Here is an 18,130-nt window from a genome sequence, read left to right on the forward strand (position 1 = left end):
CGCCCCCGGGTGCTTCCCCTCCCTTCTAAGCTCCCCAGAGACCTAGGCTTGAGGTGGGGGCGGTGGCCCGCGCGTAAGCAGCGCGTTGGGGCGGAGGTGTAGAGCGCAGGCCGCGCAAGCGCAGGAGCCTAGCCTAGCTACCCTCGAGCCGGGAGTCGAGAGCCAGGGCCTGACTCGAGTTGAGGGGCGGCCCCTGCGTGGGGAGCGTGCCGTGAGCGGCGGAGTGACGTGAAGGAGGGCGGGGCCGTCGCGCGCCTAGGCGGGACCCCGGGCGGAGCCGCGGGGAGGGAGGGGAGTGGAGATGGCGGCGGTGGTGGCTGCTGAAGGGGGAGGGGGCGGGGAGCCCCGAGGAGTTGACGGGACCGGCCCGGGGGTCCCCGGCAAGGTGGAGATGGTGAAGGGTCAGCCATTTGACGTGGGACCACGCTACACAGAGCTGCAGTACATTGGGGAGGGGGCGTACGGCATGGTCAGGTATGAGGCGGGGGCCGGGGGAAGGGGCTTCGGAGGAGTCCTGAGAGAGAGGAGGGGGTTTCTAAAGCATTGGTGGGAGGGAGCCCTGGAGAAGTTCCGAGGGAGGGGAGGGGGCTCCAGGGACATTCTGAGGGAAGGGAGGGGAGTCTGGGGCACGATCTGAAGAAGGGGAGGGGTCTCCAGGGATGTTCTTCAGCAGGGGAGGGGCCTCCAGGGAGGGAAGGGGGATAGGGTGTGGTGGGGGGCGTTCCAAGGATCTTGAGAGATGCTCTAAGTGAGGGGAGGGCATCTAAGAATGTGGGGAGGAAGTGTTCTGAGAACGAGAAGGGGGCTCCGAGGATGTTCTGAAGAAGGGGAAGGGGGCCCTGAGGAGGTTCCTAGGAAGAGGAGGGGTCTCCAGGGACGTGCTGAGGGAGGGATCCTGAGGATGCTTCTAGGAAGGGGAGGGATTTTCAGGGATGTGCTGAGGCCGGAGGAGGGGGCCCTGAGGAAGTTCTAAGGGGGAGGGGGTGGAGCCCCTGGGGATGTTTTGAAGGAGGGGAGGGGGCCCTGGACCATCAAAGAGAGGATTTGGAAAGGGTTGGTTGCTAGGGAAGTTGGGGAGAGCTTGAAGAAGGAGAATCTGTGGGGAGATGTAAGTTACTTAGACTTGGGGTGAGGGGAGGCTAGTGGTGTGGGGCTGGGCAGGGTATCAGGGAGGAGGTACAGGGCTGTGCCTGCATCTTCCTAACGAGTTCCTCTGGACCAGCCCTTCCCCTTCAATGGGGCAGGCCCCCTGGAGACCTAGACCCTCTTCAGGGCCATTTCCCACAATTCCTCTCCCCCTCCTTTAGAGGCCCGTCCTGAGGACTTCCTGACCCATTTTTTCTTTATTTCCTATTTTTTCCTTACTCTTCTCATCCCCTTTTTGGACTCCTGGGTATGTCTGACAGCCTCACAATAGGAAGAGAAATAAGGGGTCCTAACAGCTGGAGTTTAGGGGGAGGGGAGGAGAGGAAAAGAGTCAGTGGTCTCTTCTTCCTGGAATGAAGTCAGAGCTTAGGTTGGCTGGTCCCCAGCCTTCTCCCAGGAGGCTTCAGGCGCTAGTGGCAGGAAGGAGCCAGCATTGTTTACAGCTTGGTCAGAGTTCTCCCTTGACCCCCTCCACCACAATCTCCTCTCCTTCTCTTCCTCTTCTTCCTCCTTTTTCTTCTTCCCTCACCCACCCTCTTTCTACCCCACTACCCCAAGGCCTGGGTGGAGCTCAGTGGCCTAGGCTCTCACTTTGCTGTGCAGATAGGCCCCTAATCTCCAGACTCTACTGCTCCTCCACCTCCCTACCCCCCTTCTGTCAGCATTTTGTCCCCTTCCCCCTGGGGCACAGCTCTCCCACAGTTCTGTTATCCAGAATGGATCCTTTGCTCTCTGCCCCAACAGCTCTGCCTTTGACCATGTTCGGAAGACCCGGGTAGCCATCAAAAAGATCAGCCCATTTGAGCACCAGACATATTGCCAGCGCACCCTTCGGGAGATTCAGATCCTGCTTCGATGCCACCATGAAAATGTCATTGGCATCCGTGACATCCTTCGGGCACCCACGCTGGAGGCCATGAGAGATGTGTATCCTTAACCCTCTTAGTCTTCCCTGGACCTGAGATCAGACTCCAAGGGCTTTTCCCCTTCTCTTTCCTTTATTCCTTTCTCCTCTGTTCCATAGTAGGAGAAGAGAGAAAATACAGCAAAATGAACAGGATTATGAGTTAGTGTTGGTATTCAGTCATTTTTAGTTGTGTCTAACTCTTCATGACTCCATTTGAAGTTTTCTTGGCAAAGATATGGGAGTGGTTTAGAGATATTTCACCAGCTCATTTTACAGAGGAGGAACTGACACAATCAGGGTTCAGTGACTTGCCCAGGATCACACAACTAGTAAGTGTCTGAGACCAGATTGGAACACAAGGAGAGGAGTCTTCCTGACTCTAGCCCTGGCACTCTATCCACTGTGCCATGTAGATCCAAATTTTAATTCCGTCTTGGGTAGGTCATTTGCCTTCTCTGGGCTTCAGTTCCTCCTATGAAATTAGATATCCAACCAGATGACCTGTGAGGTTCCTCCCAGCTCTTAATATAATATTGGCCAGGATTCTACACAAAATCACAGTTTAATTAATGTTTGTAGACAGACTCTCTCAGTAAGTCTTCACAACAGAGCTTGTGAAGCCCAGGTAAACCTGTTTATTGTCTATCTTTCCACCAGCTTCCCCCTTTTACTCCAATAAAACAGATGGGGGGTTATAGACATCCTCTCTTGAACTTTCCCCTTCAAAGCCCCACCCAGGTACTTCCCAGCACTGGAAGGTCCTTGGACCTTACCCAGTTCTTGGGAGAGTATTAGCATTCTCTTTTTCCTATGCTAGCATTTTCAATTTTCCTGCCTTCATTTCCTCCCTCAGCTATTTTCCTGCTCTCAACTTCAAGTGAAACTGTCAGGCCCCTTCTTCAGGCCACTCCCCATGCGTATGGATTTATATTGTTAAAGTGTCTCCTAGGCTCCAGCAGAAAAAGACTGGTTGAAGGGATCCATCTATTGCCCTAACTAGGTTATTGACTATAGTATCAGCCTGCTGTTCTCCTTAACCCTAGTTCCTATTGGTTCCCCCACTTCCTGGGGGTGGGGGGAACTCCTCCATGGCTTCCTCAGCTACATTGTTCAGGACCTGATGGAAACAGACTTGTATAAGCTGTTAAAGAGCCAGCAGCTGAGTAATGATCATGTCTGCTACTTCTTGTACCAAATCCTACGGGGCCTCAAATATATTCACTCAGCCAATGTGCTCCATCGGGACCTCAAACCCTCCAACCTGCTCATTAACACCACTTGTGACCTCAAGGTGAGAACTCAAGTTTCTAAACTACTACTTCTCTTCCTTCTCCCACCTTACCCCACTCTACCCCATAGACACTCAATGGACAACACTTCCAACCACTTAGTCAACCAGCATGACCTCTGAGCTTCTTATCATTATGACCCTAGTGTCTTCCCTTTCTCCTACTCTGATCCTTACCTGACAGTACATTTTATCATCATTATCTAATACAAATATTAAATACCTACTCTGTTTTAGATCTTTTGATAGGAGAGGATAAAAAGAGGAATAAGACATGGTCTTTGACCTTCAAAAACTTAATCTGTTTGAGAAGATGGGATGATATACAAGAAATACATCCAAATAAAACAGTGGTGAATAGGGATCCTGTGTGTGTGTGTATATATTTATTCTTCCCTTCTAGAATATTAAATATGAGGTTATAGCTATAAAAACAAATACTTACTTGTAATGTTACTTGTAATGGAGGCATGAATAGATTTAATTTCTTTTGTTTTATTCCAAATTTCCCTGATCATCTTTATTCAGGATGTAGTTCATGCCTCTGACCAGCATCCATGTGTTTTGTTAGTATATTTCAATTGCAGAAATGTTTTGTGGTCATTAGTTTGGAAACATTGGCCATTTCAGACAGTAAATATTCTTAAAACTGTTGATAGAGATAAGTTCAGTTTAGTCATGAAAGGAGGCCTCTGGGCACTTAAGAGTTAACATTTAGATCATTACCCAGGGGAAGCAGTCTAAACTGGGAGAATATACAAAAGCATGGAGGAAGAACACAAAGGTCATGTTAAGGGGGCTTTAAATAGGATGAGTTTGCCTGGATTTGAAGGTTTTTATTGAGGAGCAGTGAGAAGTAAGATGAGTTGGGGTCAGTGTAGTGGGGGCATTGTTTGCCAATCTAATAAGTTTTTACTTTATGGATAAATAATAGGATGTCATAGATTATAAATGAAGTTTGTTTTTTTCTTTCTTCAAAGATCTGTGACTTTGGTCTGGCCCGGATTGCTGACCCTGAGCATGATCACACAGGCTTCCTGACAGAGTATGTGGCTACTCGTTGGTATAGAGCACCAGAGATCATGCTTAATTCCAAGGTAAGGAAAGAAGTCATCCCCAGTCCTTTCAAAAGGTCTCTCTAACTCCCAAATGAAGGTATTAGAGGAAAAGTGGTGAGAAGACAAAAAAAAAGAGGACACTGAGACTGTTTTAGTGGTCATAGGTGAAGGTATACCAGACTGCTGTGAAGAGGAGGGGACAAAATTGGTTATTTTCATATCTCCTGATCCCAATTTACAATTGTGGGCATTTATATGGGGGAAAGGAAAGAGGAATTGGCCAATTGTGTCAGCAAATACCACTTCTTCTGTCAAAGAGAGGCAAGGATAGGGGTACCAAAACTCCTATCATTTGAGAGCCCTTTTACCTTCAATGTATTCTGCAGAGATAGAGGGTTTGGAAGGAAGGAGTAGTGAGTGGTGTGGGTTGAAAAGGTGACCAGAGAGGCTGACTGTTGGGATAGTCCCATAGCTACCTATTATTTCCCTTCATGTCAGGGCTATACCAAATCCATCGATATCTGGTCTGTGGGCTGTATCCTCGCAGAAATGCTCTCCAATCGGCCCATCTTTCCTGGGAAGCACTATCTGGACCAGCTGAACCACATTCTAGGTGAAGGGGGGGAATAGAGAGGTGGAATGGGGAGGTGGATGGAGGATGGCTGGCAAGATAGATTGATTGAGGCTCTACAAGCTAGTAGCTAACATCTGTGGGCAGGAAGCCAACTTTTGGGGAGTGGGTTGGCTAAGGATGTATATCATAGGACTGAGACCATCTAATCCAACTTCCTTTTTTTTTTTTTTTTAATAGGTAAAGAACCTGAATCCTAAGGAGGTGACATGACTTACTCAAGGTCACACAGCTAGTAAATGGCAAAGTCATGATTTAAACCCAGGTCTTATGACTGCAAATCAGTGCTTTTACTATTATATGATCTCTCTTTCCTAGAGTGAGTATAGTGCTTGCTAGAGCAAGGTTTTCATCTTCTAGACCATTCAAGTTCTCTTTATTAAAATGAGGTCTTCCTGAGCTAGTTTCCCTGGGATCCTTTGTCTCCTTGATTTCCTTCTAGTGTCTCTGGTTATAGTTTTCCCTTTGTCTCCAGGTATCCTGGGTTCTCCATCTCAGGATGATCTGAACTGTATCATCAACATGAAAGCTCGGAACTACCTACAGTCCCTTCCATCCAAGCCTAAGGTGCCCTGGGTCAAGCTGTTTCCCAAGGCAGATTCCAAAGGTGAGGGGAAGAGAAAGAAATGGAATAGACAACATATAGATAAGGAGAAGAGGAAAATCTGGCTGTTGAGATGATCTAGAGGAAAGGAAGGCATGAGGCTAAGGGCAGTGTGGGATTAGAATTTCAGTCCACATAAAGGAACAGGTTAGAGGTGGGGAATTTCTTTTCTTCCTTTTTTTTTTAAATTTAAATTTTGAATATTTTCCTATAGTTACATGTTTCATGTTCTTTCCCTCTTCCCCAAATCTCCTAACCTCCCTTATCCAACACACAATTCCACTGGGTTTTACATGTATCATTGATTAAGACCTAATTCCATATTATTGATAGTTGGACTAGTTATCATTTAGTGTCTACATGGGGGGGAGGAGAAAGGGGGATTTCTTTATCCTAGTTCCCACTAGCTAAAGGAGATCAGCTTTGGTGGCAGCTCTCTCAGCCTAATAGAGTTTGACCCCCTAGTTCCATTATCTAAATTTAAAGGGGTCCTTGAATTTGGAGGGGGGAAGAAAAGAATCTAGTATACCTATCCCTCATACCTACCCTGCCCCATGAGGCAAGGATTTGTGGGGGCCATGCCTCTGACCCTTGACCTCATCCAGCCCTGGACCTGCTGGACCGGATGTTGACCTTTAACCCCAACAAGCGAATCACAGTGGAGGATGCTCTGGCCCATCCCTACTTGGAGCAGTACTATGATCCAACTGATGAGGTGGGACCAAGGGTTGGGATCAAATTGGGTTGGGATCAAATTGGGGTGGGAGGGTGGGGAAAAATCAGAATTTCTAGATGGATGTTTCCAAGATCTCTCACCTTAATCTTCCCCTGCCTTTTCTTCTTGCAGCCAGTGGCAGAAGAACCCTTTACCTTTGATATGGAGCTGGATGACCTTCCAAAGGAACGACTAAAAGAACTTATCTTCCAAGAGACAGCCCGATTCCAACCTGGGGCCCCAGGAGCCCCCTGAAGCAAGGATCCTCTCCTTGTGAGGACCTGGTAAGTGCTTCTCATCCAATCATATACTCCCATGTACACACATACATGCTGTATGTGAATATATATGCACACCAAAATGCTTACACACACCTAGGGACACAAAGATCTGCTTATCTCAACCCTATGTGTATACAAACACATTCTCTTCCCACCCCAACTGTACACAAACCCATGCCAACACACACCCACTCCATCATACTTTTATATATTTAGCTCTTGACCTAGGTTTGCTTCCTCCAGCAAGACCCTGCTCTCCTCTACTTTCCTGTGATAATAAAGCTTGTTCACATTATATAACACTTCAGAGTTTACATATTACCCTCCTCACAGAAACTCTTGACAGGTGGATAGTACAAACACTGTAATTGCCATTTTAGATATGAGAACATTTAAGGGACAGATAGGTTAATGAGCCAGTAAGGAGCAGAACTGAGAAAGCCAGGTCCTTTGATGGCAGGTCCATGGTTTCTTCCACTAGATTGTTCTACCTCACCCCTTCTCTGCCTCACTGGCCCTACAAGATGGAAAAAGCCTAGTGTTTCCCAGGGCTAAATTTGCCCCTGTGAACCCCTCTATGAACCCTCTCTTGTTGTGCAATCTGACCCAATAGGGACTGATGGTACCTCCAGTCTATGTTCCTTGGCCTCCTATGAGTTTGGAACAGTAACTTCCAGAAAAAAGATTATCTAAAGAGGCCTGACTTCTGTACCAGAAGGGCTTTTCCTCAAGCCTGAATAATGTGGTACAACCACACTTCTTGGCCTCCTTCAAACCCAAGAAGAGGGATATAAATATTTGGGGAGGAGGCCAACATGCCTAAACATGCCCTAAGGCCCAAGCCAATCTTCTCTGACCCCTGTTATTCAGACCAACTATTCAGCCACAGTGTAATTCTGATTTTGCTAATCAGTTCTCAGTCTCTTTCCTTTGGTCTTTTGATCCCATGTTCTTTCTCTGTCTTCATAAATCTCTGAATTTGGGTCTTGGCCTCTTTTTTCCCCAGAAGCTGAATTCCACCTGCCCCTTTTCCTGCTGGACTGTTTGAAACTGGATGCCATTCACACCTTGGCCCCTCATTCCAGGCAGGGGACTGATGGGTGTGTGTGTGTGTGGGCCCCTCTGTCCTAACATGCTTTATCTCAGAGACAGCCTTTCATCCCTTTTACTTCAGGGGAAAACCATGACCCCTTTTGCAGCTAGGGGTTCTGGACCAAACCTTTGCTCCCCTGGCTGGCTTACCACTGCCCCAGAAGCCTTCACTTTCCCCCCCAAACTCCCCCACTTCAGCCTGGCCTAAGGAACCCAAGGCTGCTTTTCCCTAGTCCCTTCACATGCTCCTTTTTGCAAGGGCTAGTGCTACTTCTCAGCCCCTAATTTCTATAAGGCACCTTGAAGATTGTGTTTGATGGGGGTGATGGGGAGTGAGTTGGAAGGATTCTGGCTCTTTCACATGATTGACACCTCCCCCAGATTTTCTCTAACCTCTGTGGAACATTCCTGATTCTCAAGGGCTAGTTTTCAGATTAGGGAGAAAGAAAAAGGTCTGGAGGGTGGGACTGGAATCCTTCAGACCCCAGGCTGTGCCCCTGACGCTGCCATGTTTAACCCCATTTTCCCCTAACCCTTCCTGGAAGGGGTGCCCCTGCTGCTTGTGTGTATGAGTGTGTATGGGAGGGAAGGGCAGCCGGCCAGCTAACCCTGTGGTATGGTAGGGGAGGCCAGACCACTGTCTCCCAGCACCTGTATCTAATATATAAATATATAGATGTGTATCAGGATCCTCTGCCTCTGTGTCTTTGTTTGCTGCCAATCTCTTGAATGCTTCATCCCCTTACTTTTCTATTCTGGTCCTTCCTTGGAGCAGACTAACTCTAGGTCACTTCTGGGGTGGGGGATGGAAGTGTTTGAAAGGGCTTAACCACAAACCACCTCAGCCCTACCCAACTGCAGAGATCTTTGACCCCAGCCAGCCGGATTATTCTGCCTCCAGCATAGGAGAACAGGTTGGGCCTTTCCTGCCCAGAGGGGGGAGACTGGGTACTTAAAGGAGAGTGGGGTTATTTTTCCCTTTGAGGCTACCCTCTTTTCACCCTTTCCATTTCCTTTCAAACTGGAATTGAGGTGATTCAGGGCACCCCACATGCTCCCACGCCCTATGACTGGCCAGAGGGCAGTGGGTTCACCCTGAGCCCTGATGAGGGAGTGGGAGATGAGTTCTCAGCACTCCCAGCTGGAAGGCAGCAGTGAGCTTTAGATCAGCAGGGGGCGACAGCAGGAGAGGTAGAGTCAGCTTTCCTGTCCCTGCTCCTGGGTTTGTCTCTTGAGGATGGAGGACAGCATGAGTAGTACAATAAGCCTGAGGATGGGGGTGGGGACATGGCCCAGAGCTGTCCAGGTCCCTGGATGTCCCGCCCCAGCTCCTGCCCTGTCAGCTGGGCCTCCTGCCAGTGGCAGGCTCAGCAGGTCCTAGGGGTGTGGTGGTGCAGAGGCAGAGGGAACCCTCTGCAGCCTGAAAAGGAGCCAGAGAGCTAGCCAACCTGAAGGCTAGCTGGCAGAAGACAGAGACCCTTACACCTCGCCCTCTTAAGAACTTCGTCTTCCATGAGCTCCCTGCTCTACTATGCCCTCCCTGCCCTGGGGGGCTATACTGTGCTTTCTTTCTTCTTCCTTCGCCGGCCCTGGCTGCTCCATGCTCCCCGGGAACCTGCCTTCAGATGTCAACTTGCTGCTCACAGAGGGGGTGAGGACACTGCTTCAAAGAGACAGACATCGATGAGTTTGGGAATGGGAGACAAAAATGGAAAGGGAGGCTCTGGGATGTGTGGAGGAAATGAAATAAGAGACTACATTTTAATCTAAGTCAGTTTGTGGTCAGCACAGATCCTTATATACAGTTTAGTAACACCCTTCTCTATTTGAAGTTGACACTACAGTAAAGGATGGATGGGATAAAATTGGGGAGAAGAAACAGGTCTTAAATGTATGGTAGATAGAGGCCTAGGGTATGAAGACACATTCCAAGGGATGAGATTGGGGAAGGGACACTGGTTCTAGGAAGAGGATTGAAGAGATGGCCGGGACTAGGGAGAGGAAACCAGTACTTGGGAGTGGAATGGAATTGGTGAAAGGGGAAGCAGGTTTAAAAAAAAAAAAAAAAGAAATCAGGAGAATGGAGGAGTGTTATGGAGAAAGGAGAGAAGACCAGGGACTTGTCAGAGGGTCAGAGAGCAAAGAGGCACAAAGGAATAAAATGGGATTGAGAGACTAATTGGAGATGGAGCCCAGACTCATGTCCCATCTCTTCCCACAGGTTCTGGGGAACGACTTGAACATACCATAGAGGCCATGGAAAAGTGAGTCTGACTCTCTTTTGATCTCTGATCCCAGTATTTCCCTCGGAAGTGACCTGTACTCTGTCATTCCCACAGCGCCACAGCCCAACGATCAGACCTCTTTGAGTTGGACTGCCTTCTGTCTCGAGATGGCCAAGTTGTTGTCTCCCATGATGAGAACCTTTTTCGACAATGTGGCCTCAATAAGAACGTTGGGGATATAGATTTTGAGGTGGGGGTTCCCCTAAGTACTTCCCCACATTTAAGACTCTCCCATCTAACCCCAGAACCTCCTTAAGGACCTGAGCCTTATACCCCCCACCCCATACACCAAAGTCCCTCAGATCTTTGCCCCTTCATTCTCTCTGCCAGTCTGGTTCTCCTATAACATTAATCCTTTCTCTCCCACACTTCCCCCAGGACCTGCCTCTTTACAGAGAGAAGCTGGAAGTATACTTCTCCCCAGGTGAGATAAAGAGGAGTCTTGGATTGGGGAGAAGTTATTAGAAAAGTTTCCATGACCCCTGGCCTTCCCTGGGAACTGCTATAGGAAAGGGAGGGAAAAATAAACCAACCTAGGCTCCTCAAACTGTGTGATGGGAAAGAGGGAGTCCTCCCTGCTCCTTTCCTAGACATATGCTTGACTTCTTGGTGACCTCAGCCATCTCTTTTACCATAGCCTTTACCCTTTTCTTTGACATTCCCCTCTCAAATATGATTCCACTCTTGACCTCTAGTTTCTCTGACCTCCAGTCTTCTTTGTACCCCCTTCCTCCTTATACCTACTACTTCCCTTTGATTCCAGGCCAGTTTGCACGAGGATCAGACCGTAAGATGATTCGGCTAGAAGAGGTTTTCCAGAGGTTCCCTAGAACACCCGTGTCTCTGGAATTGAAATCAGGAGATGAGGAACTCATTAATAAGGTAAGGCTGCAGGCAGTTGGGAAGGCAGAGGAAGAGAAACTGAAGACATAGCCAAGTTGGCCTCTTGATGGGGGGGGGGGGGAGAACTGGAGACTAAGGAAGATTTAAGAGCCAAGAAAGCCTTTCTGACTTTCCCTCCATACTCCTAGATAGTTACCCTTGTCAAGCGCTTTGACAGAAGTGAAATAACCATTTGGGCTTCTGAAAAGAACTCCGTCATGAAGAAATGCCATGCAGCTGTAAGTTGCCCCATTCTGTTCTGGACCCCCTTTTCTTGTCCCACTTCCTATTGTTCCCTGGTTCTCCCACTATCCCAAGCCCCTGCTTTGGGTCTGTTCAGTCACCCATGGAAATCCATTCTCTCCACTAGTCCTGAAAGTAAGGATCCCTCTGTTTCCTTCAAGAGACATCATATAACACATGGCTTGTCTACAGCAACTTCTTAGGTTTTATTCCTTTCGTTGGCCTTCAGTTTTTTTGTAGGGATTAATTCTAACTTATACGCATGTGTGGATCCTGAGAGGCCTCAAAGAAAAGCACTTTTGCTGTCTTTGGGGTGGGAAGTTAATCAGGGGAATATTTCATCAAGGGGAGGAGGGGTTGTTGAGTTAGACCTTAAAAGGTGACTTTAGAGTCAAAAATTGGGAGTTAGAATCCTGACTTTGTCATTTACTAGCTAGATGATCATAGTAAAAGTAATTTCTCGTTTCTGCTTCTGTTTTCTCATCCATTCAAATGAGGAGGTTGGACTGGACAATCTTGGAGGTCTCATACTACTCTAATTTTTAATTCTATTTTGACAGAGAAGGGCATTCCAAGTAAAGGAAGCACTTTTGTGCTAAGCAAAGGAAGTTAGCATGGCTTCTGAAGGGAGCATATTAAAACCTCTGGCTTATCTGGATTGGAGGGTATATAGTGGGGAACAAAGACCAGTCTATTAAATAGGACATAATATTGGGGCCATTTTGTGGAGGGTCTTAAATCTCAGGAGAGAAATTACATAATTGGGGTTTAGACTTTCATTCTGTAGATACTGGTAATCCCTGGAGCATCTTTTCTCCTATATTCTGGACCCTTAAACTCTGCACCTCTTCCCTGGAGAGCCTTGCTTGCCATTTTCCTTCAGATAAGCCTAGCCCCCCCCCCTCTACTCTACCCCAGCCTTCCTGAGACTGACCCTTCTGGCTCCCTTAGAATCCAGAAATGCCCATGTCTTTCACCACAATCAGAGTTGTTTGGTTGCTGTTCCTGTATTATGTGGGACTGTTGCCCTTCTTCACTCTACCTGAGAGATTCCTGCTTTGTTTCCTGCCCACCATCATTAACAGGTAATGGAGCTGTTAGGCTGGATCCTAGCCTTGGGAAAGGGACAGGGGCACAGTAAACAAAGGGCCAAGGAGTCTCTGGGGTCTCTTTCCTCCTCTTTTCTGATCTCTGTCATTAATAAGAGTTACAGTCATGGGGTGACAGGGCCATGGAAGAAGACAGCAGGCAATATCTCAAAGCCAGTCCTAATTGTTGATCTTATTCCATCTATTGAACTAGGACCTATTTTCCATTTTCCTGTTCTGCTTTGAATAGATTGGCGGCAGCCATTACTAAGAGGTGAGATGGGCAAGGAGGGAGAGTTGGGCATCCCTGGCTACCCTTGACCTCCCTTGTCTAATGATATTGTTTCTTCCTTTAGCCTAATCATGCGGAAAAGTCTAATCAGACACCTTGAAGAAAGAGGGATACAAGTGAGTTCAATCATTACCTGTCACTTAGAATTTTAGAATACATTATGTCTCTTCAGCCTTGTATTGGTTGCTAAGGGGGGAAGAGGAAGCAAAAAAAAAATCACTTCCATTTCTATTATGTTTTACACTTTTCCAAGCCTTTTCCTCAGAAAAAAACCCCACAAGATAGGTAGTGATAAGTATTTATTCCCCTCTTCCTAGCTATGAGACCCTGCACAAGTCATTTAACCCCAATTGCCTGGCCTTTACTGCTCTTCTGCCTTGGAATTGATACTTAGTATCAATTCTAAGACAGAAGTAAGGGTTTTTAAAAAAAGTTAAAAAAAAAAAAGTATCATCCCAGTTTTACTAGATAAGGAACTTAAGATTTAAAGAGCTCAAAATGAGTTGTCCAAAATCATACATCTGGTAAACATTTGGCCTGAAGCCTCCCACCATGACTGGCTAGTCCCTACACCCAGCTCAGTCACATACGTGAAAAAATAAGATGTATTTTATTGTTGTCCAGTGGTATAGGCGGATGGAAATACTGTAGGAGTTCAGAGGAGGCCATGGGAAAATATATTCATGGAAGTGAGGAAGAGTTTAGATAAACAGAGAAGGGTTTCATGTGAGAGAAATAAGAACAAAGCACTTCTCCAATTTTATCTACTCTTCAGGTGGTATTTTGGTGCCTTAATGAGGAATCCGATTTTGAAGTGGCCTATGGGCTAGGAGCCACAGGGGTCATGACAGATTACCCCACAGCCCTCCGCCACTATCTGGACAACCATCCTCAGCAACCTGACAGGGGCAACTAAGATATCTCAGAGAGCTAACTGGGTCATGGATATAGTTGTATTTTTTTTCTTTTAAAATGTTTTGTTGAAAAGATCATTTAATACATCACTGCCACTCCTCAGTGATTCTCTGTCCCCACTCTTCCTAGAGTGGTCAAGCAAAGTTGATTTGTAATCAACCTACTGGCTATGTCTAGAAATGTATGCCTCCTTGTATCTATATGTTTAACATTTCTCTGTTGAGAAGCAAGAAGTATATTTTTAAAAGGAGTTCCCTTAAGCCACAATTGAACACAACTTCATTGATTAGTTCTTTAAATCCTTCAGATTGTGACCATCCTGTATATTTAATTCTGCTGATATTTCTCTGCATCAATTCATGCAAGTTTTCAAGATCTCCCTTAAAATGTTGCCCTTCACCAACCCAATTTACTCCTTTTCTCCCCTGCTTTTCATCGCTATCCCTCAATAAATGTTTTCTTACTGAGTCAAATGTCTTTATTGAGGAGGGGGCTGGGGATGAATGCTTGAGCCAGGGAGGAGAGTCCTGGGCTTCTGGTCTGGCCACATTCCTGGCCCTCAAACTAGTCTACTTTCTGGTGCCACTCCCAGCCTTTGTGACTCTACCCAGTCGAGTAACTAATGCTTTCTTCCAGGAGAAGGGAGGCTCAGACTGGAGACGGATGGGGGTGGGGAAAGGGAGAAAAGTGGTCCCACAGGGCTAACTCCAAATTCCACTCCGAAGCCTTTTAGGATTAGCGCATCCACCTCAAGGCCTCAGACAAGGCTCCCGGGTTTTAGATTGGCGTCTCCAGGGAACCTGAAACGATGGATTACTACCTCCTTGCAACCAGAGACCAGCCCTGGAGTGTCCCGGGGGCCTCGACCTGGCGGGGTGGAATGGGCGGGTGGAGATGTTGCTCCTTTGCCCCACAGATACTTCAGGCCCTAGGTGGCCCAAAGGTCCTGGAGGCAGGACGGGCAGCTCCAGGCCTGGGACGGGGGCTCGCGGTCCGCGGGAGAAAGCAATCAAAGGGCAGGCTCTCCGGCCTTGGGGGCGGGTAGGGAAACTATTACCGAGCCGGGGAGACCGGGCGCCCAGGACCGCAGCAGATGCGGCGTGGAGTGGCGAAGTCCCGCCCGGCCTCAGGGCTCCTTTGTTTTCAGGGAGGTCCGCGGCCTTGGAACCCAACCTCCCCGGCGCCCTCACCCAGCCCTGGATTCCGCCGCATTTCCGGAGGCGACAGACCACCAGCTCGGAAGCCACCAAAGGGAGAGGAGAGGGCAGGAGGCTTGAATACTCCCGGATGCGTGACGCTCCCCGCTCATTTGCATAGAGCGCCCTGATTGGCCGCGGCGGCCGCCGGGAGAGTGAGGGAAGGGAGGGGGGGAGAACTCACAGCGGCAGCAGCTGGTCTCGGTGTAAACAAGTCGCGGCTTCGAACCCGGGGCGTGGGGACAGCGCCCCGGCTCCGGAGCGCCCCACCACCCGATCCCAGACCCCGGCGGACCGGGCCCCCCGCGCACCTAGGTGAGGCTCATCACCCTCGGAGCGCCCATTAGTCCCCTGAGCGATCTCTGCGCCCCCAGCCCCGCAGTCGGAGCTCCCAGGCTCCCTCCCTTCTGCAGTCCTTCCCCTCCCTCTCCCTGGACTGACCAGGGCCACCCCGAGGCCAGAACCCCCCAGGAACTTCCGACCTCCTGGGGCGCCCTCCCCTGCAGCTCCGGACCTTGTGCACCCCTTCCCCTCCCCCTCCCCAGCTGCGCAGCTTTTACAAAGCAAGACTACTTCCCCCCCACCCCCAGTGCCTCCCCTCCAGCTTATTCTTCCCTTTTGGGGCTCCCTGCTATATCTTGGCCCACCTTCCAGAGCCCATTGGATTGTCTGGGCCCAGGTGGAGGCGCTGAGTGGCTGAGTCAACCCTTCCCCTCCTAGCCTCAGTTTCCCCGGTGGTGCAACTTGAGAATCTCTTAAGGCAGTGAGTCAAATCGATGCTTTGACTGAATCCAGCCTGAGCAACATTCCTCCCCCTGGGAGGCAACCTGGCCCTAGGGAAGACAGAGACAACAACTAAGTATAACAGCTGATACAGCCCCAGCTCTGGGGAGAAGTCGGACACCAGCTAGAGAGGAGATGCTGGGACGGATTTTGCTACTGGGAGGGAATGAGAAACTGTCTGTGGAAAACTAGAGAATTTGGGATAGGAAAAGAGGGCCATGATGCTGATGCTTCTTCATGATTTTCTAGGCTCTGGGCTCCCTTTGCTCACCGTGGTCCCCTCCTCGGGTGGGGCCACTGCCCCCAGCCCCCACCATGGTTCGGATCTCCAAGCCCAAAACCTTCCAAGCTTATTTGGACGATTGTCACCGAAGGTATAGCTGTGCCCACTGCCGGGCACACCTGGCCAACCACGATGACCTCATCTCCAAGGTAACCTGCTTAAGGATTGGGGAAACTCTCAGTCCCAGGGATTGTACCCTGGGAGTGAACCAAAAGGCCCCAGAAATGACAATGACTGTGATTCCCTTTCTTCTCTCCAGTCCTTCCAGGGAAGTCAGGGCCGTGCCTACCTCTTCAACTCTGTGTGAGTATCAGAGCTTCCTTGCTCTTTAGGGCTGGTAGTTGAAGACTCTTGGGGCAATCTCCCAACCTCCAGTGGCCTGTGACCTCTTCTTTCAACCCATACTTTCTTGTAGTGTTGGAGTTTCAGGGCCAACCAAGGGTCAGGTGGGATTGTGACCCATCTGGGACTTGTGACCCTGGATTACTCTGGAGGGAAAATTGGGCCTCAGGCTTGGTGGGATGGGGTGGTGTTTGAGGCCCAGAGTCCCCTGAGGGACTAGTCTCATTTGTGACAGCCTGGTGACCCACCCCACAGGGTGAACGTGGGTTGCGGGCCAGCTGAAGAACGTGTGCTACTAACTGGACTCCATGCTGTGGCTGACATTCACTGTGAGAGCTGCAAGACCACCCTGGGCTGGAAATATGTGAGTGTGACCTGTAGTCCTCCCATAGTCAGACTCGAGTGCTATGAAGAATGCTAGGTTTGGAGTTTGAAGATCTGGGCTTAAATTCTGCCTCCAACACAAACCTTGGGCATCACTTCCCCACTGGGGGCCTCAGTTTCCTTACCTGTAAAATGTTAAATGGTTAAACTAGATCACTTTTAAGGTCCTTTCTAGATCTAAGTACATGAGTCTTCTCATATCCCTCGTCAGGTCCCTTTTAAAAAAATAAGTATTTATAGAGCCCTGAACTTCTTCAAAGCTGTTTCATATTTGTTATCTCATTTGATTCTCACCATCACATGAGGCAGGTAGCTTAGATATTACAACCCTCATTTGACAAGTGAGAAAAACTGAAGACTCCACTTAAGCAAGTTCTTCCATGGGGAAGCCAGAAACAGACTTAAGTCAAAAACTTTCCAACATAATACTTCTCCCCAGAAGCAAGTCTGTTGGAGAGGAATACCCCTACTCCCCACCTCCAACTGACTCTTCTCTACCTTCCAGGAACAGGCCTTTGAGAGCAGTCAGAAATACAAGGAGGGGAAGTACATCATTGAGCTCAACCACATGATCAAGGACAATGGCTGGGACTGACCGCTGACCTCCAACCCCAGCTTCATGATTCTCCCTGATAAGATGATTCTGCTGCTCCCACCCCAGCCAGGCTGCTGGAGGAGGGGCACTAGTGGGAGAAACTACTACTTGCTTCCTCTCCAGGGACCCTGGGGGAATGGCAAGTTCTCCCTCCTCAGGGCTTTGTTGGGTGATGGCTCCAAGCCCTTGTACATACATTTTATTATTTTATTGCATGCACTGTGACTTTTTTTGGGGGGGTGGGGGAAGAAATTTCCCTGTTCTGCTGCCTCCCATGATCTGGCTGGTTTGGATCTCATTTTTAACCCTCTCTTTGCCCCAGTTTCATTTGTAGATATGCCCTTTGTTGTACATAACTCCCTGGCTTCCTCTCCATGGCGATCCCTTTTCCTCTTGCCTATATACCTCAAGCCTGTGCCACTCTTTCCCCAGAATTTCCTTACTCCTTCCTGGTCTGTAGCATCTGTAAATAAAACTCCCAGAGATACCACCTACCTCTCTCTTTCTTGGAATCTCCTGGTTTTGGGAAGGAGACTCCTGTACTCAAGCACCCTCCCGAGACCCTCCAACTCTTCCCAAGTTCTGGATTTGCAAGGACTTTTCTAGTAATGGTTTCCTTTCTCATATAGAAGTTTGAACAGGCTAGAAGCACGCACCCTCCATCCAACTATAGACAGGCTCGGTTCCGACACTGACTAGCTGTGTGGTGACCCTGAACCTCAGTCTCCTTATTGTAAAATGGGGACGGTCTTTGCACTGCCCACCTCATAAAGTGCCATAGAAATGAGCTACTGCTTTACTAGCCTCATCTGCCCATTGAGTCTCGGCCTGTCCTTTTTGAAAATGTCGAGGTTCTGGACCTGCTTTGATCTCCCAAAAGCAGCAGCAGAGACTGGGGCAGGAGTGATGGCACGCACAGCATCTCCTCCCGTCTGGTGAACATCTGCGTTGCGTGTTTTGGAGGCTATGGAGTCGGGACTACCGCTCCCAAGAAAAGTAGCGCGCATTCTGGGCTAGAACGCAGGCTGCGGCTGGCTCCGCCTCCCGGGAACTGTAGTTCCAAAGAGGCAGCCGCAGCCCTCCTTTACAGGGCGGAGCGGAAAAAGCTCCTGTACTATTT

General features: G+C 48.8%; 3 protein-coding genes across 3 annotated transcripts; all 3 read left to right on the top strand.

Moving 5' to 3' along the window:
- Nucleotides 1-301: 301 nt before the first annotated feature.
- Nucleotides 302-8,411, top strand: MAPK3 (mitogen-activated protein kinase 3). Its single transcript, XM_044657038.1, has 9 exons — nucleotides 302-474; nucleotides 1,891-2,073; nucleotides 3,155-3,344; nucleotides 4,322-4,438; nucleotides 4,898-5,012; nucleotides 5,506-5,637; nucleotides 6,240-6,349; nucleotides 6,482-6,633; nucleotides 7,637-8,411. Exons 1-8 carry the CDS (start codon nucleotides 302-304, stop codon nucleotides 6,602-6,604), a joined length of 1,143 nt encoding a protein of 380 aa, XP_044512973.1. The 3' UTR covers nucleotides 6,605-6,633; nucleotides 7,637-8,411.
- Nucleotides 8,412-8,474: 63 nt separating this feature from the next.
- Nucleotides 8,475-13,847, top strand: GDPD3 (glycerophosphodiester phosphodiesterase domain containing 3). The gene is made up of 10 exons (XM_044657048.1): nucleotides 8,475-9,373; nucleotides 9,944-9,986; nucleotides 10,062-10,197; nucleotides 10,386-10,431; nucleotides 10,771-10,889; nucleotides 11,039-11,128; nucleotides 12,084-12,217; nucleotides 12,435-12,494; nucleotides 12,577-12,628; nucleotides 13,288-13,847. The coding sequence occupies exons 1-10, from the start codon at nucleotides 9,235-9,237 to the stop codon at nucleotides 13,426-13,428; spliced, it is 960 nt and encodes a 319-aa protein (XP_044512983.1). The 5' UTR covers nucleotides 8,475-9,234; the 3' UTR covers nucleotides 13,429-13,847.
- Nucleotides 13,848-14,879: 1,032 nt separating this feature from the next.
- On the top strand, nucleotides 14,880-17,500 carry YPEL3 (yippee like 3). The gene is made up of 5 exons (XM_044657061.1): nucleotides 14,880-14,938; nucleotides 15,656-15,838; nucleotides 15,949-15,992; nucleotides 16,287-16,395; nucleotides 16,921-17,500. The coding sequence occupies exons 2-5, from the start codon at nucleotides 15,722-15,724 to the stop codon at nucleotides 17,008-17,010; spliced, it is 360 nt and encodes a 119-aa protein (XP_044512996.1). The 5' UTR covers nucleotides 14,880-14,938; nucleotides 15,656-15,721; the 3' UTR covers nucleotides 17,011-17,500.
- Nucleotides 17,501-18,130: the final 630 nt, after the last annotated feature.

Source organism: Gracilinanus agilis, chromosome 1 (genome assembly GCF_016433145.1).
Source record: "Gracilinanus agilis isolate LMUSP501 chromosome 1, AgileGrace, whole genome shotgun sequence".
Taxonomy (NCBI): domain Eukaryota; kingdom Metazoa; phylum Chordata; class Mammalia; order Didelphimorphia; family Didelphidae; genus Gracilinanus; species Gracilinanus agilis.